This window comes from Salmo trutta, chromosome 3, assembly GCF_901001165.1.
Source record: "Salmo trutta chromosome 3, fSalTru1.1, whole genome shotgun sequence".
NCBI classification, from domain to species: domain Eukaryota; kingdom Metazoa; phylum Chordata; class Actinopteri; order Salmoniformes; family Salmonidae; genus Salmo; species Salmo trutta.
In genome coordinates, this window is record NC_042959.1 from 22,461,741 (window position 1) to 22,483,119 (window position 21,379).

Genomic DNA, 21,379 nt, shown 5'->3' on the forward strand with positions numbered 1-21,379 from the left:
CTGCCAAAAGGATTAGTGGGAGACCATAATGAGGATAGATCTATGGGCTAGCTAAAGGGTAGTGAGGATAGATCTATGGGCTGGCAAAAGGATTAATGGGACACCATAGTGAGGATAGATCAATGGGCTAGCTAAAGGATTAGTGGGATACCATTGTGAGGATTGTCACTAAATAACAACAGACCTGGGGCTTTTATTAACACACACTTATAAATGGATGACACACACACACACACACACACACACACACACACACACCCTTATTGCTTTTGGCAAACACTCCATGAAGTGAAGCACAATGTCAGTACATTTCAATCTGAAACGATAATATTCTCAGCATGCTTTAGTTAAAGGGTATTTTCTCCTTTTTCTGTTGTATGAGAGAGTGGCCACCATAGTGAGTGGTTGTGTCTGGGGTCTAACCTTGGATAATTAACCTCTGCAATCCCATTCAAATAGTGAATGGATCAGACCCTGCCTGTTTCACTATGAGAATTATACTTTAGAAGGGCCTGGGGATACGAAGCATAATGGCTTAAAGTGCAAATCCACCACTTGTCAACCTCATTTTCATTATCTCCAGCCCAGTGTCTAAATATGTGAAAACAGTGCATGTCTATGTTTTGTAGAAAAATATATAAAGTTCTACCCGATGACATCATAAAAAGTTAAGATATTTAAAAAAAACAGATTTTCAAATACTATGACATTTGCAGTGACATGGGGGTAAGAAAATACCCTCCCCTCCCTCTGGCTAGAAAATCGTTGCAGGTTTTGAAAATCACTGTTTTTCTTACTTTTAATCCTACCCTGTGTTGTCACAGAGAAGTATTTTTAGGAGCCTTCTTCTTATCTTTTTAACCACAGATCAGAGAAACACGCTGTTTTCACATATGTAGACACTGGTTTGGTGCTGGAGATGATGAAGGAGGTTGAAAAGTGGCGGAATTTCCCTTTAAATGGGTGAAAAACATGGTGGTGATGCATAGAGACATTTTCAAGGTTGTGTACATTTCTAAAATGTATACAAAATGTATACAGCCACTACCCACAATGCATCAGTGGGTCCTAGACAACACATCAGCATGCACTAATTGGACCAATAAACACGCAGCTGGTTGCCTCATCAAACTCAACGCCACTTTTACTCATATCGCTTTGTGAGTATTGTGGTAACATTGGTATAGTGTTTAGTTCATCAGCTGATCTCCTGAAATCAGTGTACATTGTTTTGAGTCAGTGAAGAAGAGCCTAGTGATTATGCCAATACATTTAACTCCAGCTGTAAGTTGGAGTGTGTTTTTCCTATGTTTCTGGTGGGAATAGTCAGCAGTGTGGTTTTCTGACATATTGACAACTACCTCGCCCGTATATGGCCGTTCTACATAATGGTCATCACCGAATCTCAAATATGTCAGAGAGAATAATTTGCCTTATACAATTGTATGCTATTCTTAATGAACTAACAAGTTAAATTACATAGAAAGAATCAATTAGGGACAGCCATGTTTGTGGGCTATATGGCCTCAGCAATACAATACATCATCCACATCCACATTCATCACTATGATCATGAAGTAAAGAAATTCATCATGCTGCCACCACCATGCTTCACCGTAGGGATGGTGAAAGGTTTCCTCCAGATGTGACTCTTGGCATTCAGGCCAAAGAGTTCAATCTTGGTTTCATCAGACCAGAGAATCTTGTTTCTCATGGTCTGAGAGTCTTTTATGTGCCTTTTGGCAAACTCCAAGCGGGCTGTCATGTGCCTTTTACTGAGTAGTGGCTTCCGTCTGGCCACTCTACCATATAGGCCTGATTGGTGGAGTGCTGCAGAGATGGTTGTCCTTCTGGAAGGTTCTCCCATCTCCACAGCGGAACTCTGGAGCTCTGTCTGTGACCATAGGGTTCTTGGTCCCCTCCCTGACCAAGGCCCTTCTCCCCCGATTTCTCAGTTTGGCTGGGCGGCCATCTCGACGAAGAGTCTTGCTGGTTCCAAACTTCTTCAATTTAAGAATGATGGAGGCCACTGTGTTCTTGGGGACCATCAGTGCTGCAGAAATGTTTTAGGTCCCTTCCCAAGATCTGTTCCTCAACACAAACCTGTCTCGGAGCTCCATGGACAATTTCTTTCGACCTCATGGCTTGGTTTTTGCTCTGACATGCACTGTCGACTGTGGGACCTTATATAGACAGGTGTGTGCCTTTCCAAATCATGTCTAATCATTTGAATTTACCACAGGTGGACTCCAATCAAGTTGTAGAAACAGGATGCACTTGAGCTCAATGTTTAGTCTTATAGCAAGGGTTTGAATACTTATGTAAATAAGACATTTCCGATTTTTAGTTTTTATTAAATTTGAATATATAATTTGTATATATATACAGTATCAGTCAAAAGTTTGAAAACACTTACTCATTCAAGGTTTTTTTTTATTTGTACTATTTTCTACATTGTAGAATAATAGTGAAGACATCAAAACTATTAAATAACACATAAGGAACAATGTAGTAACCAAAAAAGTGTTAAACTTTTGACTGGTACTGTATATATATACAGTATCAGTCAAGAGTTTGAACACACTTCTACGTTTTCAAGGATTTTCTTTATTTTTACTTTTTCTACATTGTAGAATAATAGTGAAGACATCAAAACTATGAAGACATCAGATCTATCAGTTGTGTTGTGACAAGGTAGGGTTGGTATACAGAAGATAGACCTATTTGTTAAAAGACCACATCCATATTATGGCAAGAACAGCTCAAATAAGCAAAGAGAAAAGACAGTCCATTATTACTTTAAGACATGAAGGAAATTTGTCCTTTGGTCTGATGAGTCCAAATTTGAGATTTTTGGTTCCAACCGCTGTGACTTGGTGAGATGCAGAGTAGGTGAATGGATGATCTCCAGCGTTGCTGGTTAAGGTGGTATTTGATGATCTCCAGCGTTGCTGGTTAAGGTGGTATTTGATGATCTCCAGCGTTGCTGGTTAAGGTGGTATTTGATGATCTCCAGCGTTGCTGGTTAAGGTGGTATTTGGCCGTTTCAGGCCAGTTAGGTACTGAAGGACTTACCTAGGATTGGATTTTGTGTCCTTTTTATGTGCTGCTCAAATCACATGTAAACAGAGCAAGTTTTCCACATACTGGGAATTCCCTTGCATGGTTGAGGATGAAGTGATCTAACTCCGAGAAAAGGTTGAATGTCATTCCCAGATGGGGACAGTGCAGTGTACTGACAACCATCACCTAATGCTCAGTTCCACATGGATCCCTATCCCCTACCACTGGGCACATCATGTAGATCTGAGAAGTATTAGCAATATGGTAATAACCCCCACTCTGATAGACTGGGAGGGGTGACTTTTTGCCTTAATGCTTATACAGTAGCCAATCAGTTCAGATCTACACAAATGCCTAGGGATTGGGAACAGGGGGCAAGGGACTAGTGGCTGATTTTGGAACAGGCCACCTGATTACATAACAAATAGACAGTCAGTCAACCGGCAGTCAGTCAACAGAAAAGTAAATGATTTGATTTCACTAAACCCAATTTAACTCAATCCACCTCAGGAGTGCTAAGGTTTGGGCACACTGGCTAAATCCAGGTGAATCTTTTAAATTCACATAACTGCATTCCCAACTGAACACAGCAGATCATGCTGGCCGATATTATTCTAGCACCCTCCATTCACGTAGCCTTGTATGAACCATCCTGATCTCGCGATCTTACTTTCTGTTTTGCTACAAACATTATGTTAAGCTACACACAGAATGTAAGCTCTCGAGATCAGGATGGTTCATACGAGGCTACCACTAAAGTGCTTTTGTTTTCTTCTCTCTCTCCCTCCCTCCCTCTCTCTCTCTCTCTCTCTCTCTCTCTCTCTCTCTCTATTTCTCTCTCTCTGTCTTTCTCTCACTCTATCTCTCTTTCTCTCTCTCTCTCTTTCCCTCTCTCTCTCCCTCTCCCCCTCTCTCTTTCTCTCTCTCTCTTTTTCTCTCTCTCACCTATAGCTTCTCACTCGTAGCGTTATGCTTCATCCCTCACTCTCCCGCTGAATATTAATGACTGCTACGCTAATGTGCTTACAGCGGCTGAGGTCGAGCAGACCCCTCCTCTGAATGGTAATCCGACTCTTCATTTGCATATCCGCTTAAGTGTCAGATTCCCCCACAACCCCTAAATCACGGCAGTGTGTGTGTGCGGAGAGGCTTCAGACGGAGGCCAGTGGCCCCTGAGCAACGGTCCATAATCAATGCGGTCGAACCGTACGTTCCGTATGTATACGGTCACATAACAATCAAAGGCTGTTTTGATTGGGAAAGGGAAAGGGGGATACCTAGTCAGTTGAATACTGAATGTATTCAACTGAAATGTTTAACCCAACCCCTCTAGTAGGCCAGAAAAGGTTTGCTGTGTAAAATGAAAGGTAATAGGACAATGGCAAGCCGTGTGTTTAAGAACAAGTGATGGGGTTTAGTCGTTAGTAAACGTCCAGTCGTCTATCATAGTGGATTCCTAATACAGTTTACAGTATGACCTACAGTCATTCATTCAAAGGTAATCATGATGAAAAACAAAAACAGAGATTATGAATGTAAGACGATTTGATATCACTTCAGGTGGTTAATAGTTTATATAAACTTCATCATATAGCATACCGCAATGTTTACTGCATCAACAACCTTAAAGTATGCGTACATAAGTAACATATGAGATCTTCATCCAGCAAAATAGCATAGTTCACCGAAAAAACAACACAACTATTACTTGTCTAAAACAGCTCCATAATGTCAAACAGATGCTACTGATGTTCAACAACACTACCATTCAACATTGCTGCCGAGACTCAGAGTAATGCTGCAGCATATGCTGTTCTCTGGGCCAAATTATTCTCATCAGCTGGGCAGTGCATGGACATTAGTGACTCATATTAGTTGCCCGCCAACAACAACTTAATGTAAAAACTGAATCCCAGCAGACACGTGTCTGGGGTTGGTAACTCAACAACAAACATCAATACAGACCAATCAACAAATCTAAAGGCACACCCATCATAATGGTTTCTGTCTGGTAGAGAACATATTCAGAATGGTTGGCATCACTGTATATCTATTTACCTTTTCTAAATACAAAAGATGGTAGATAAAAAGGCTGATTAATTGTAGGCTACCTGACATGTTCCTATACAAGCCATATAGTCCTTCTACTGAATATTGGTTGGCATGATTCAACAGCCATATCCTCACTAATATTTCTGACAGGAAAATGACATAACTGTTCTGAAAAGACAACCAAAAAAACCTATACCCATGCAATTGACCAATTGTTTATGGTTTTTTTTAAATGATCAACTAGGACATCATCAGCTAGACAGGAAATGCTTCCACAACAGCTGGCAAGATGTGATGTCGGATGAAATATTAAAGAAGTCTAAGACACATATTCAGGGCTGAGTCCCAAATGGCACCATATTCCCTTTATAGTGTGCTACTATGAAGGGAATAGGGTGTCATTTGGGCCGCAAACACAAGTCCTATTCAGCTATTTTTACTTAATGACCCATTTTATAAACATAACAATCAAGGCTAAAAAATTATAATCAACTGTGATGAATCTCATGAATAAAGTCCTTTAGTTTTCATAAACAATCTCTATTGTTTCTGCCTCTTTTATTGGTGGTGGTTGAGAGATTCAAAATGCAAAGTTCCCCAAAATATTATTATCTGGGCCATTTCTGATCTCCATGCATGTAGAACACTTTGTCATTACCCAGATTTTCCCCATTAAATCAATCATAAAAATTAAGGAAATTAATGCTAACAAAATTATATTTACTACCTTTATGGCTGAAATGATGGCTATGATGGCAGTAATATATTGGTTGTATATATATTATATATATATATATATATATATATATATATATATATATATATATATATATACAACAATATATTACTGCCATCATTTTTAGAATTTTTATATATATATATATATATATATATATATATATATATATACACAGTGGGGGGAAAAAGTATTTGATCCCCTGCTGATTTTGTACGTTTGCCCACTTACAAAGAAATGATCAGTCTATAATTTTAATAGTAGGTTTATTTGAACAGTGAGAGACAGAATAACAACAAAAAAATCCAGAAAAACGCATGTCAAAAATGTTATAAAATGATTTGTATTTTAATGAGGGAAAAAAGTATTTGACCCCTCTGCAAAACATGACTTAGTACTTGGTGGCAAAACCCTTGTTGGCAATCACAGAGGTCAGACGTTTCTTGTAGTTGGCCACCAGGTTTTTTTTGCACACATCTCAGGAGGGATTTTGTCCCACTCCTCTTTGCAGATCTTCTCCAAGTCATTAAGGTTTCGAGGCTGACGTTTGGCAACTCGAACCTTCAGCTCCCTCCACAGATTTTCTATGGGATTAAGGTCTGGAGACTGGCTAGGCCACTCCAGGACCTTAATGTGCTTCTTCTTGAGCCACTCCTTTGTTGCCTTGGCCGTGTGTTTTGGGTCATTGTCATGCTGGAATACCCATCCACGACCCATTTTCAATGCCCTGGCTGAGGGAAGGAGGTTCTCACCCAAGATTTGACGGTACATGGCCCCGTCCATCGACCCTTTGATGCGGGGAAGTTGTTCTGTCCCCTTAGCAGAAAAACACCCCCAAAGCATAATGTTTCCACCTCCATGTTCCCATGTGGCTCAGTTGGTAGAGCATGGTGTTTGCAATACCAGGGTTGTGGGTTTGATTCCCATGGGGGACCAGTACGGGGGGAAAAAAAATGTATGAAATGTATTCACTACTGTAAGTTGCTCTGGATAAGAGTGTCTACTAAAATGTAAAAATGTAATGTTTGACGGTGGAGATGGTATTGTTGGGGTCAGAGGCAGCATTCCTCCTCCTCCAAACATGTTGAATTGATGTCAAGAGCTCCATTTTGGTCTCATCTGACCACAACACTTTCACCAGTTGTCCTCTGAGTCATTCAGATGTTCATTGGCAAACTTCAGACGGACATGTATATGTATTCTTGAGCAGGGGAACCTTGCGGGCACTGCAGGATTTTAGTCCTTCACGGCGTAGTGTGTTACCAATTGTTTTCTTGGTGACTATGGTCCCAGCTGCCTTGAGATCATTGACAAGATACTCCCGTGTAGTTCTGGGCTGATTCCTCACCGTTCTCATGATCATTGCAACTCCACGAGGTGAGATCTTGCATGGAGTCCCAGGCCGAGGGATATTGACAGTTCTTTTGTGTTTCTTCCATTTGCGAATAATCACACTAAATGTTGTCACCTTCTCACCAAGCTGCTTGGTGATGGTCTAGTAGCCCATTCCAGCCTTGTGTAGGTCTACAATCTTGTCCCTGACATCCTTGGAGAGCTCTTTGGTCTTGGCCATGGTGGAGAGTTTGGAATCTGATTGATTGACTGCTTCTGTGGACAGGTGTATTTTTTACAGGTAACAAGCTGCGGTTAGGAGCACTCCCTTTAAGAGTGTGCTCCTAATCTCAGCTCGTTACCTGTATAAAAGACACCTGGGAGCCAGAAATCTTTCTGATTGAGAGGGGGTCAAATACGTATTTCCCTCATTAAAATGCAAATCAATTTATAACATTTTTGACATGCGTTTTTCTGGATATTTTTGTTGTTATTCTGTCTCTCACTGTTCAAATAAACCTACCATTAAAATTATAGACTGATCCTTTCTTTGTCAGTGGGCAAACGTACAAAATCAGCAGGGGATCAAATACTTTTTTCCCCCACTGTATATATATATATGGTGTGTAGGGTATGTTCCTGGGAGTTGTTGCAGGCTTGGTATCTGAGGTAGGCTACAGGAGTGGAAGTCCACCGGGGCTTGGACCACTCCTGTTGAATAATTCATGAATGGTGTGCCATTGCATCTCTGCAACATTGCCTTGGTCTTCTTAAAGTTGCAACACCCCTATACACAGGAAAGTCTACATCTACACTGTAAAACCTAACCATTGAACTCACTGAGTGAATTGAGTAAAATGTATTTAAATTGTAATAGTCAAATTGATTGTTTTACGTTGTACTTACACAATTATTACTTGCTCCATTACTTTCAACCATTCTTACAGATTTAACCAATATCTATCACCATTGTTACAAAAACAACCAATATCAATTACCATTCTTACAGATATAACCAATATCTATCACCATTTTTACAGATATAACCAATATCTATCACCATTATTATAGATTTAACCAATATCTATCACGATCTTAACTGTGGTTCAACCATTCTTACAGATATAACCAAAATCTATCACCATTCTTACAGATATAACCAATATCTATCACCATTATTATAGATTTAACCAATATCTATCACGATCTTTACTGTGGTTCAACCATTCTTACAGATATAACCATTATCTATCACCATTCTTACCGATAGACATTGGTTATATCACCATTCTTACAGACATAACCAATATCTATCAATCACAATATTTAGTGTGGTTCCGATTCAAATTCCCAGCGGTCGAGTTAAATGCAGTTGGACAAAACAATGGTGATATTAAAATCAACTGTTTAACTGGTGTTCAAGTTTAAAATACGAAGACAAGTTAGTAGATTCTTGGTTCTCTCTTCAATTCCCCAAATGGCCAAACAGACTTAAAGCCAACCACTGTCAAATCCTTGCAACTTGACATCTTCTCAGAACTTCTTATTCATGATCATTTATCATAATGCTAATTCAGTGCAACCCAGTAGTTTGAACCATAACATACGGTAACATACGAGCAGCAACGCCAGTCATGACAGCTATACCCATAACAAGTAGACATGGGGACTGTTCAGCTTCAATTTTATTCTAAAACAGCATGGTTTTACTGTGATTGTTCATTATAATTGGCAAACATCTCCACGTATGACTTTTTAAACAAATGTATCAAAACAACCCCTTCTAAATCCATGTCTTTAACCATCAATCTGTCATGTTCAACATTTGATGCCTCAGTTGAAGAGACCCAAATCCAAGGTGGCACAAACCTGATTGATGGCCAAGTACATAATTCTTACATGTTTTGAAAAAATATATTTTTTCCTAACTGAACTTTAATTGAACTGATAAAGACAACTGATAAAGACAACCTGACAACTAAAATAACAAACATACATTTTGTTGTTACTAATGATCTATTTAGTAAGTGTTTGTTTTCTAGCCTACTGTTTAAAAAAAAATTTGGAATCTTCCAATATCAGTGAAATATGAAACCAAAACTCACTGAACTGAACATATTTCCTTGCTCAGTCATTTTACATGATAGCCCTATCCAAATAAAAAAATGTTCTCCATGAAAATGTTATGTCAAATGATCTGTCCTTCATGTAATTTAGGATAATACAAAACTACACCTAACATGGCTATGACATACTGGTAAGGTTGGACACATCTGCAATATTAACACGTCTGTATTTACAAATATAACCACTTTCCAGGTTAAACTACTGAGCCGACCCGAACAGCGCGAGAACCTGTGCCGCAACACTTCAATTTCTACCCCCCAAAACAAACATCCCAACACCTTTAATTAACAGGACAACCCCGTTCATAGCATACACTGAGCAGAACTCACCTCTGTACGAGATTGTAGGCGTTTGTTCATCTCGTAGATCCTATACTCGGGTTGGACCATGTAGGGCGAGTGCCTTCTGTAGAAGGGTCCGAATGGGGAGGAATAGAACGGGTCGTTGGGAGGGTTCGACATGTTGAGTTCTTGCCGCGGTTACAAGCTGCACAGCGCAATTTCAACATCCACGCAACGCACATGGAGTGCGATGCTCTTGAAAGCGCTGTGGTACCAGCCGCTATACAAGGCTGAGCTACTCTGCACGTTGGGCTGACTAGTTCGCTGCTATAGCGGGGAGGTGAGGATGGGGAGGGGGAGGAAGGGACGGGGGACTGGAAGGCAGGGTAGGAGAGAGGGAGGGGGAGCGCATGTTCATTGGACGGGTTTGAGGGCTGTATGGTTCCAGTCTAAGGGTCGTTTCCTGCTTCTATCCTTGTATTGGAGTCGACCCCAGTTCCGATCAGACAGTTTTTGCTTTGGGGATTTTTTTTGTTACCACACAGTACATTTATCTGAGTAAATTTTACTCAAATTGAATACAATTATACTCTACAAAAGATAACATTTGGTCCAAGTCTAAAAAGAGAAAAAATTACTCTTGTTGCAGAGTTCAATTTGTTCAACTTGTTGCAGAGTTATTTCTACTCTATTCAGTGTTTATATTTAACTCTACGAACTGTAATATACTCTATTTAGAGTAACATGGAAAAAACTCTACTGCCAATTCACTCAATACACTGAGCAAGGCTGCCGGCCCAGACGGCATCCCCAGCCGCGTCCTCAGAGACTGCGCAGACCAGCTGGCTGGTGTGTTTACGGACATATTCAATCAACCCTTATCCCAGTCTGCTGTTCCCACAAGCTTCAAGAGGGCCACCATTGTTCCTGTTCCCAAGAAAGCGAAGGTAACTGAGCTAAATGACTATCGCCCCGTACCGTAGCACTCACTTCCGTCATCATGAAGTGCTTTGAGAGACTAGTCAAGGACCATATCACTTCCACCCTACCTGACACCCTAGACCCACTCCAATTTGCTTACCGCCCCAATAGGTCCACAGATGACGCAATCGCAATCACACTGCACACTGCCCTAACCCATCTGGACAAGAGGAATACCTATGTAAGAATGCTGTTCATCGATTACAGCTCAGCATTTAACACCATAGTACCCTCCAAACTCGTCATTAAGCTCGAGACCCTGGGTCTCGACCCCGCCCTATACAACTGGGTCCTGGACTTTCTGACGGGCCGCCCCCAGGTGGTGAGGGTAGGAAACAACATCTCCACCCTGCTGATCCTCAACACTGGGGCCCCACAAGGGTGCGTTCTCAGCCCTCTCCTGTACTCCCTGTTCACCCATGACTGCGTGGCCATGCACGCCTCCAACTCAATCATCAAGTTTGCAGACGACACTACAGTGGTAGGCTTGATTAGAGACATGACGAGACGGCCTACAGGGAGGAGGTGAGGGCCCTCGGAGTGTGGTGTCAGGAAAATAACCTCACACTCAATGTCAACAAAACAAAGGAGATGATCGTGGACTTCAGGAAACAGCAGAGGGAGCAGCCCCCTATCCACATCGACGGGACAGCAGTGGAGAAGGTGGAAAGTTTTAAGTTCTTCGGCATACACATCACGGACAAACTGAAATGGTCCACCCACACAGACAGCGTGGTGAAGAAGGCGCAGCAGCGCCTCTTTAACCTCAGGAGGCTGAAGAAATTTGGCTTGTCACCAAAAACACTCACAAACCTTTACAGGCGCACAATCGAGAGCATCCTGTCAGGCTGTATCACCGCCTGGTACGGCAACTGCTCCGCCCACAACCGTAAGGCTCTCCAGAGGGTAGTGAGGTCTGCACAGCGCATCACCGGGGGCAAACTACCTGCCCTCCAGGACACCTACACCACCCGATGTCACATGAAGGCCAAAAAGATCATCAAGGACAACAACCACCCGAGCCAATGCCTGTTCACCCCGCTAACATCCAGAAGGTGAGGTCAGTACAGGTGCATCAAAGCGGGGACCGAGAGACTGAAAAACAGCTTCTATCTCAAGGTCATCAGACTGTTAAACAGCCATCACTAACACTGAGTGGCTGCTGCCAACATACTGACTCATCTCTAGCCACTTTAATAATGAAAAATGTATGTAATAAATGTATCACTAGCCACTTTAAACAATGCCACTTTATATAATGTTTACATACCCTACATTACTCATCTCATATGTATATACTGTACTCTATACCATCTACTGCATCTTGCCGCTCATTCATATATTTTTATGTACATATTCTTATTAATTCCTTTACACTTGTGTGTACAGTATAAGGTAGCTGTTGTGAAATTGTTAGGTTAGATTACTTGTTAGATATTACTGCATGGTCGGTACTAGAAGCACAAGCATTTCGCTACACTCGCATTAACATCTGCCAACCATGTGTATGTGACAAATAAAATAACATTTTATTTGATTTGATTTGAATATAGAATTGAGTATTGTCTGTTCAATATTTCAAGCCCTTATAGCCATGTCTAATTTAGAGCAGTTCAGTCAATAATTTTAACACCTACACAACCAACAAATTCACCTAATTGACAATGTAACCTCAAGAGATGTTAAACCTAAACTGCAAATACATATCTCGACATAGTAGGCAAATATGATCACTGAGTAACTCACAATAGATTGAATATGTGAGAAAGAAAACGGCATATTTCATGTCACTGTGGATGACACCAACTACATAGCAAATCAAATCAAATCAAATGTATTTATATAGCCCTTCTTACATCAGCTGATATCTCAAAGTGCTGTACAGAAACCCAGCCTAAAACCCCAAACAGCAAGCAATGCAGGTGTAGAAGCACGTAGCCTACTACTACAACAGCAATCCAACAGAAAAAATAGGTCACTTCTTCTGTGTCTAAGAAACAGTCAGTTTGACATGCAGACCTGTGTGCAATGATGTTTTATTGATTAGATTGCTATCAGATCAATAATACTCAACCTGTACAGAATTTCAACAAGCCCATATGAATTTCAACAAGCCCATATCTGAATGGCCTATTGTGACTTACCAGTCAAGTTGACCAAAATGTCAACATCCTATATAATGATTCCTCATCCAGACTGTGAAGTTTATGGTCCCCTTGAATACTCAGTATAATCAAGTATACACCCTTCACTGCACTGATTACTTTCAGACTACTTGCTTCCCCTCTGCTTCCCAGAGATGCATTGAAAAGCCAGAGATTTTACTTCTTCAATTGACTCCAGCTATATCAACAACATACCAAATACAGAGACAGACAGAGACACAGACAAACAAGCAGGCCGGCACTCCAGGCAGACAGACCCACTATCACCCACCATAACAACTGAATATCACATTAATTGCCTGAGATGGATGAATTAATGTACTGATGCTCCAAAGGTCTTGTATAATTTCAGCCAGTAGTTTTGAAAGTTGTGCTCACAAGCCAAAACGGGTCCCTGAAAATTGTGCACAATTGTGTACTACATCCTCCATTTCGAATGATATGTAAAATATATACAGTACCAGTCAAAAGTTTGGACAAGGGTTTTTCTTTATTTTTACTATTTTCTACACTGTAGAATAATAGTGAAAACATCAAAACTATGAAATAACACATATTGAATCATGTAGTAACCAAAAAAAAGTATTAAAAAAAATATAAATATATTTTATATTTAAGATTCTTCAAAGTAGCCCCCTTTTGCCTTGATGACAGCTTTGCACACTCTTGGCATTCTCTCAACCAGCTTCATGAGGAATGCTTTTCCAAAAGTCTTGAAGGAGTTCCCACGTATTTTGAGCACTTGTTGGCTGCTTTTCCTTCACTCTGCGGTCCAACTCATCCCAAACCTTCTCAATTGGGTTGAGGTGGGGTGATTGTGGAGGCCAGATCCTCTGATGCAGCACTCCATCACTCTCCTTCTTGGTCAAATAGTCCTTAAACAGGCTGGATGGGTTTTTTGGGTCATTGTCCTTTTGAAAAACAAATGATGGGATGAGGTATCACTGCAGAATGCTGTGGCAGCCATGCTGGTTAAGTGTTGCTTGAAAAGAATTTGGAATGAGAAGGTGTGTCCAAACTTTTGACTGGTACTGTATATATACAGTATAGACTGAACCCAAATATAAACGCAACATATAAAGTGTTGGTCCCATGTTTCATCAACTGAAATAAAAGATCACAGAAATTTTCCATATGCACAAAAAGCTTATTTCTCTCAAATTTGGTTCACAAATTTAGTTACATCCTTGTTAGGGAGCATTTCTGCTTTGCCAAGATAATCCATCCACCTAACAGGTGTGGCATATCAAGAAGCTGATTAAACAGCATGATCATTACACAGGTGCACCTTGTGCTGGGGACAATAAAACGCTGCTCTAAAATGTGAAGTTTTGTCACACAAAACAATGCCACAGATGTCTCAAATGTTGAGGGAGTGTGCAATTGGCATGCTCGCTGCAGGAATGTCCACCAGAGCTGTTGCCAGAGAATTTAATGTTCATTTCTCTACAAATGTCATTTTAGAGAATTTGGCAGTATGTCCAACTGGCCTCACAATTGCAGACCACGAGTAACCACACCAGCTCGGGACTTCCACATCTGCCTTCTTCACCTGCGGTATCGCCTGAGACCAGCCACCCAGACAGCTGATGAAACTGTGGGTATCCACAACCAAATAATTTCTGCATGAACTGTCAGAAACCGTCTTAGGGAAGCACATTTGCATGCTCGTCGTCCTCACCAGGGTCTTGACCTGACTGCAGTTTGGCGTTATAACCGACTTTAGTGGGCAAATGCTCACCTTCGATGGCCCCTGGCATGCTAGATAAGTGTGCTCTTTAAGGATGAATCCCGGTTTCAAATCAAATCAAATCAAATTGTATTTGTCACATGTGCCGAATACAACAGGTGTATACCTTACAGTGAAACGCTTACTTACATGTCCTTAACCAACAATGCAGTTTTAAGAAAATACCAACATAAAAAAGTAAGAGAGAAGAATAACAAATAATTAAAGAGCAGCAGTAAATAACAATAGCGGGGCAATATACAGGTGGTACTGGTACAGAGTCAATGTGCGGGGGCACCGGTGACGAGGTAATTGAGGTAATATGTACATATTGGTAGAGTTATTAAAGTGACTATGTATAGATAATAACAGAGAGTAGCAGCAGCATAAAAGAGGGGGGGGGGGGGCAATGCAAATAGTCTGGGTAGCCATTTGATTAGCTGTTCAGGAGTCTTATGGCTTTGGGGGTAGAAGCTGTTTAGAAGCCTCTTGGTCCTGGACTTGGCTCTCCGGTACCGCTTGTCATGCGGTAGCAGAGAGAACAGTCTATGACTAGGGTGGCTGGAGTCTTTGACAATTTTTAGGGCCTTCCTCTGACACCACCTGGTATAGAGGTCCTGGATGGCAGGAGGCCGAACAGTTGCCATACCAGGCAGTGATGCAATCCGTCAGGACACTCTCGATGGTGCACCTGTAAAACCTTTTGAGGATCTGAGGACCCATGCCTAATTTTTTCAGTCTCCTGAGGGGGAATAGGTTTTGTCATGCCCTCTTCATGACTGTCTTGGTGTGCTTTGGACCATGTTAGTTTGTTGGTGATGTGGATGACAAGGAATTTGAAGCTCTCAACCTGCTCCACTACAGCCCCGTCGATGAGAATGGAGGCATGCTTGGTCCTCCTTTTCCTGTAGTCCACAATCAACTGTACTGTGCAGATGGCAGACAGAGTGTATGGCGTCGTGTGGGTTTGAGGTTTGCTGATGTAAACTTTGTGAACAGAGTGCCCCAAGATGGCGGTGGGATTATGGTATGGGTAGGCATATACAGACAATGAACACAATTGCATTTTATCGATGGCAATTTGAATGCACAGAGATACCATGACAAAATCCTAAGGCCCATTGTCGTGCCATTCATCCGCCACCATCACCTCATGTTTCAGCATGATAATGCACGGCCACATGTCACAAAGATCTGTACACAATTCCTGGAAGCTAAAAATATCCCAGTTCTTCCATGGCCTTCATACTCACCAGACATGTCACCCATTGAGCACGTTTGGGATGCTCTGGGTCGCCGTGTATGACAGCATGTTCCAGTTCCCTCCAATATACAGCAACTTCGCAATTGAAGAAGAGTGGGACAACATTCCACAGTTCACAATCAATAGTCTGATAAACTCAATGAGAAGGAGATGTGTTGCATTGCATGAGGCAAATTCAAGTCACACCAGATACTGACTGGTTTTCTGATCCACGCCCCTACCTTTTTTTTAAAGGTATCTGTAACCAACAGATGCATATCTGTATTCCCAGTCATGTGAAATCCATAGATTAGGGCCTAATAAATTCATTTCAAATGACTGATTTCCTTGTATGAACTGTAACTCAGCAAAATCTTTGAAATCGTTTTATGTTGCGTTTATATTTTTGTTCAGTTTCTATTATTATTATTATTTATATTTTTTTGCAATTTGTGATCATGTTACAAATTCTAATTCATACAATATGTTATAAATTTGTACAAGTGCTTAGATCCCGGACTGTGTCAGACATTTTAATCCAAGATGGCCTTCTGAGTCGGAGCAGTCTGAATCCATCGAGATAAAAGTTGTAATCCAAATGCCTCAGGCATTGAGTTGGGTAATTAAAAAAACTTTAGAAAAATCTATTAATACACCCTTAATTAAAACGAATTTTTTTTATATCTCAAGACCTTTTCAATTGACATTTCTAACAGCATTTGGTATCGCCTAAAGCGCTTACCATTGAAGTGTGGTTGCAGTATATTGAATTGAGCAACTAACAGATTCCAGCATTCACTGTGTTTTTACAGATTGTGATAAATGTACATGTGGGGTGACTAGGAGAGAGAATCTGCATGGTTGTAAGCCTCTTCTAAATGTGAATGGTGGAGGAGACGAAGAAGAGGAGAGAGAAGGATAGAGACGTGGCTTAGTTGGAAAATGCCAAGGTGAGCGAGACAAAACACAAAACACTTCTGGATGAAAATCGAAATGGGTCAGGACACATATAGATAGACACTCTCCTTTGCTGGGTTCCCTTCTTGGTGTTACTATGGTAACATACCCTACTGCACAAAGTATAGCAAAAGCTGCCTCACCACAGGTTTGCACCTGAACACCACTGCTGTTCTGTTCCTGTTGAGAAGAACGAACGTTTTCGCAGAACCATCTACTAACTCATTTACTATCATACAACAGAGGATGATGGAATACAGGATCATCTTTATTTCACATGTTGTGTGTTTGGCTAGTTTGTCAGCAAGTTTGTCTTTTGCATCATGTAAAGTGCTGTTTCCTGTTTGAATTTCATAAGCAGTTGTGTTTTGTATTGCATAAGATAGTGCATTGATTAAGTTTGTTACATGTGCAACAGAAGTTGGTATGCAATTCACCATTTTACTTATTAACTGTTACATTTGGGTGACTAGAAATATGGTAGCCTAGTCTCTCATCTAACATTTGTGAAATGGCCCTAATATATTAGGAAGAGTTAGTCTACAGATGTCTGATTTGAGAAAAAGGGAATAATGAGCCAATCTTTCAGATCTACCTGGTTTGGTATGAGGTGCTAGGTATTACGGGCTAGGTATTAGGGGATGGTATTTCGGGCTAGGTATTAGGGGAAAATATTAGGGGAAGGTATTAGTGGAAGGTATTAGGGGCTATGTATTAGGGGGAAATATTAGGGGAAATTATTAGGTGCTAGGTATTACAGGCTAGGTATTAGGGGCAATGTATTAGGGGAAGGTATTAGGGGTTGGGTATTGGGGGCTAGGCATTAGGGGCTAGGTATTAGGGGCTAGGTGGTTTCCAAGATGGTGTAGCAGTGCAGATGTTGTTTGTCAGTCTCCCTTGTCAATTTCGTTTTTTTGTATATATTTCAATATATTTTCAATCTCTTTTTCCATTTTTTTAAATTAAATATACCTTCCGGCAACCCGCCTCACCCAATGTGATACGGATCTGATGTGATATGGATCTAGCCAGAACCTCCAGCAGAAGCTAGCCATCAGAAGCTTACCAGCTACTAGATATTTAGTCATTTTTAGCCACTGCTAGCAGCCTTTACCTTTAGCACAGACACCAGCCTGCACAGCGCGTTATCAACCCTGAGCATTTCAGACTGTTTTTCTCCACTACAACACCGGATTCCTGCCTTAAGCCCTGGACCATTACTCCTGATCATCACCGCTAGCTAGCTGCCACCGAGTGTCCCAGCCCCGAAGCTAGCCTTGAGCCAGGCCCATCTCCCGGCCTGCTCAGTGGACCCTATGATCACTCGGCTACACAGAGCCTCCCGGACTCTTCACTAACACGACTAGAATCCCCTACACCACCGGATTCTTGCCGTAAGCTCTGGACCTTTGCATCGGTTCATCACTGCTAGCTAGCTGCTACCAAGTGGCTATATTGGCAAACACCCTTGTCCCAAAGCTAGCACCGGTTAGCCACAAGCCAGGTACATCTCCCGGCTAGCAAATGAAATTACTCCCGCTACAATACTTATTTTGCCAACTGGCCTGGACCCTTTGTCGACACGGAAACCCACCATTCCATCACGACTGGTCTGCCGACGTAATTCCATCCATTGTGCCCTCAACCGGCCTTTGCCGGACGTCGGAGCAGACGCTTCTACTAACCCCAGCCTGCTAACTTTTTTTTGAACGCAGTGTCTCCCGCTTGCTAGCGTAGTAACGACTACCTAGCGGCTTCCCTGTTTCATCTATTGCTGTTCACTGGACCCTATGATCACTTGACTACATTTACATTTTAGTCATTTAGCAGACACTCTTATCCAGATCGACTTACAGTAGTTAATGCATACATTTCATTTTTATTTGTATTTTTTTCCTGTACTGGCCCCCCGTGGGAATCAAACCCACAACCCTGGTGTTGCAAACACCATGCTCTACCAACTGAGCTACAGGGAAGGCCACAAGCTGATGCCTGCTGGACTGTTCATTAATCACGGTACTCCATTTTGTTTATCTGTCGACTCCAGCCTCGAACTCAGGCCCTGTGTGTAGTTAACTGACCCTCTCTGCCCATTCATCGCCATTTTACCTATCTGGTTGTTGTCTTAGCTGATTAGCTGTTGTTGTCCTACCTGTTGTTGTCTTAGCTAGCTCTCCCAATCAACACCTGTGATTGCTTAATGCCTCGCTTTATGTCTCTCTCTAATGTCAAAATGCCTTGTATACTGTTGTTTAGGATAGTTATCATTGTTTCAGTTCACTGCGGAGCCCCTAGCCCCACTCAACATGCCTCAGATACCTCTTTTGTCCCACCTCCCACACTTGCTGTGACCTCACCCAGCATAACTAGTGCATCCAGAGATGCAACCTATCTTATCGTCACGAAATGCCTAGGTTTACCTCCACTGTACCCACACCCTACCATACCCCTGTCTGTACATAATGCCCTGAATCTATCCTACCATGCCCATAAATCTGCTCCTTTTATTCTCTGTCCCCAATGCACTAGACAACCAGTTTTGATAGCCTTTAGCCGTACCCTCATCCTACTCCTCCTCTGTTCCTCGGGTGATGTGGAGGTTAACCCAGGCCCTGCGTGGCCCTGCATGTTGACTTCTGTAACCGTAAAAGCCTTGGTTTCATGCATGTTAACATCAGAAGCCTCCTCCCTAAGTTTGTTTTACTCACTTCTTTAGCACACTCCGCCAACCCTGATGTCCTTGTCGTTTCTGAATCCTGGCTTAGGAAGGCCACAAAAGATTCAGAGATTTCCATCCCCAACTACAACATTTTCCGTCAAGATAGAACTGCCAAAGGGGGAGGAGTTGCAATCTACTGCAGAGATAGACTGCAAAGTTCTGACATACTTTCCAGGTCTAATCCCAAACAGTAAGGGTCTTCTAATTTTAAACATTTAATCTCTCCAGAAATAAGTCTGCCACTGTTGCCGCCTGTTATAGACCCCCCTCAGCTCCCAGGTGTGCCCTGGACACCATATGTGAATTGATTGCCCCCATCTATCTTCAGAGTTCGTTCTGTTAGGTGACCTAAACTGGGATATGCTTAACACCCTGGCAGTCCTACAATCTAAGCTAGATGCCCTCATTCTCACACAAATTATCAAGGAACCCACCAGGTACAACCCTAAATCCGTAAACATGGGCACCCTCAGATATTATCCTGAACAACTTCCCCTCCAAATACACCTCCGCTGTTTTCAATCAGGATCTCAGCGATCACTGCCTCATTGCCTGCATCCGTTATGGGTCCGCGGTCTAACAACCACCCCTCATCACTGTCAAACGCTCCCTAAAACACTTCTGCGAGCAGCCTTTCTAATTGATCTGGCCCGGGTATCCTGGAAGGATGTTGACCTCATCCCGTCAGTAGAGGATTTAAAAGTAATTTACTCACCATCTTAAATAAGCATGCCCCTTTCACAAAATGTAGAACTAAGAACAGATATAGCACTTGGTTCACTCCAGACCTGACTGCCCCCGACCAGCACAAAACATCCTGTGGCAGACTGCACTAGCATCGAATAGTCCCCGCGATATGCAACTTTTCAGGGAAGTCAGGAACCAATACACACAGTCAGTTAGGAAGCAAAGGCTAGCTTTTTCAAACAGAAATTTGCATCCTGTAGCTCTAACTCCAAAAAGTTTTGGGACACTGTAAAGTCCATGGAGAATAAGAGCACCTCCTCCCAGCTGCCCACTGCACTGAGGCTAGGAAACATTGTCACCACCGATAAATCCAAGATAATCGAGAATTTCAATAAGCATTTCTCTACGGCTGGCCATGCTTTCCTCCTGGCTACCCCAACCCTAGGGCTCCGCACCCCCCGCAGCTACTTGGCCAAGCCTCCCCAGCTTCTCCTTCACCCAACTCCAGATAGCAGATGTTCTGAAAGAATAGCAAAACCTTGACCCGTACAAATCAGCTGGGCTAGACAATCTGGACCCTCTCTTTCTAAAATTATCCGCTGCCACTGTTGCAACCCCTATTACCAGTCTGTTTAACCTCTCTTTCGAATCATCCGAGATCCCCAAAGATTAGAAAGCTGCCACGGTCATCCTCCTCTAGACCCAAACTGTTACAGACCTATATCTATTCTGCCCTGTCTTTCTAAAGTCTTCTCCGCTGTGCAATCCGGTTTCCGAGCTGGTCACGGGTGCACCTCAGCCATGCTCAATGTACTAAATGATATCATAACCGACATTGATAAAAGACAGTACTGTGCAGCCATCTTCATCGACCTGGCCAAGGCTTTCGACTCTGTCAATCATCGTATTCTTATCGGCAGACTCAACAGCCTTGGTTTCTCAAATGACTGCCTCGCCTGGTTCACAAACTACTTCTCAGATAGAGTTCAGTGTGTCAAATCGGAGGGCCTGTTGTCCGGACCTCTGGCAGTCTCTATGGGGGTACCACAGGGTTCAATTCTCGGGCTGACTCTTTTCTCTGTATATGTCAATGATGTTGCTCTTGCTGCGGGTGATTCCCCTGATCCACCTCGACGCAGGCAACACCATTCTGTATACAACTGTCCCTTCTTTGGACATTGTGTCAACAAACCTCCAAACGAGCTTCAATGTCAATCAACACTCCTTCCGTGGCCTCCAACTGCTCTTAAATGCTAGTAAAACAAAATGCATGCTTTTCAACCAATCGCTGCCTGCACCCGCTAGCA

The 21,379-nt window shown here is 42.1% G+C and overlaps 1 protein-coding gene across 5 annotated transcripts in view; it reads right to left on the reverse strand.

Moving 5' to 3' along the window:
• Positions 1-9,942, reverse strand: part of LOC115170530 (LIM domain-binding protein 2) — a 101,203-nt gene extending 91,261 nt beyond the window's left edge. For 3 of the 5 annotated variants that reach the window (XM_029726787.1, XM_029726759.1, XM_029726768.1), the window contains exon 1: positions 9,640-9,941. In XM_029726787.1, coding sequence (XP_029582647.1) covers positions 9,640-9,771 — 132 coding nt within the window. In that variant the 5' untranslated portion in view covers positions 9,772-9,941. Of the gene's footprint in view, positions 1-9,639 lie in introns of all 5 variants that reach the window. The other 2 variants (XM_029726777.1, XM_029726750.1) reach the window with 1 other exon arrangement.
• Between the last annotated feature and the right edge of the window lie 11,437 nt (positions 9,943-21,379).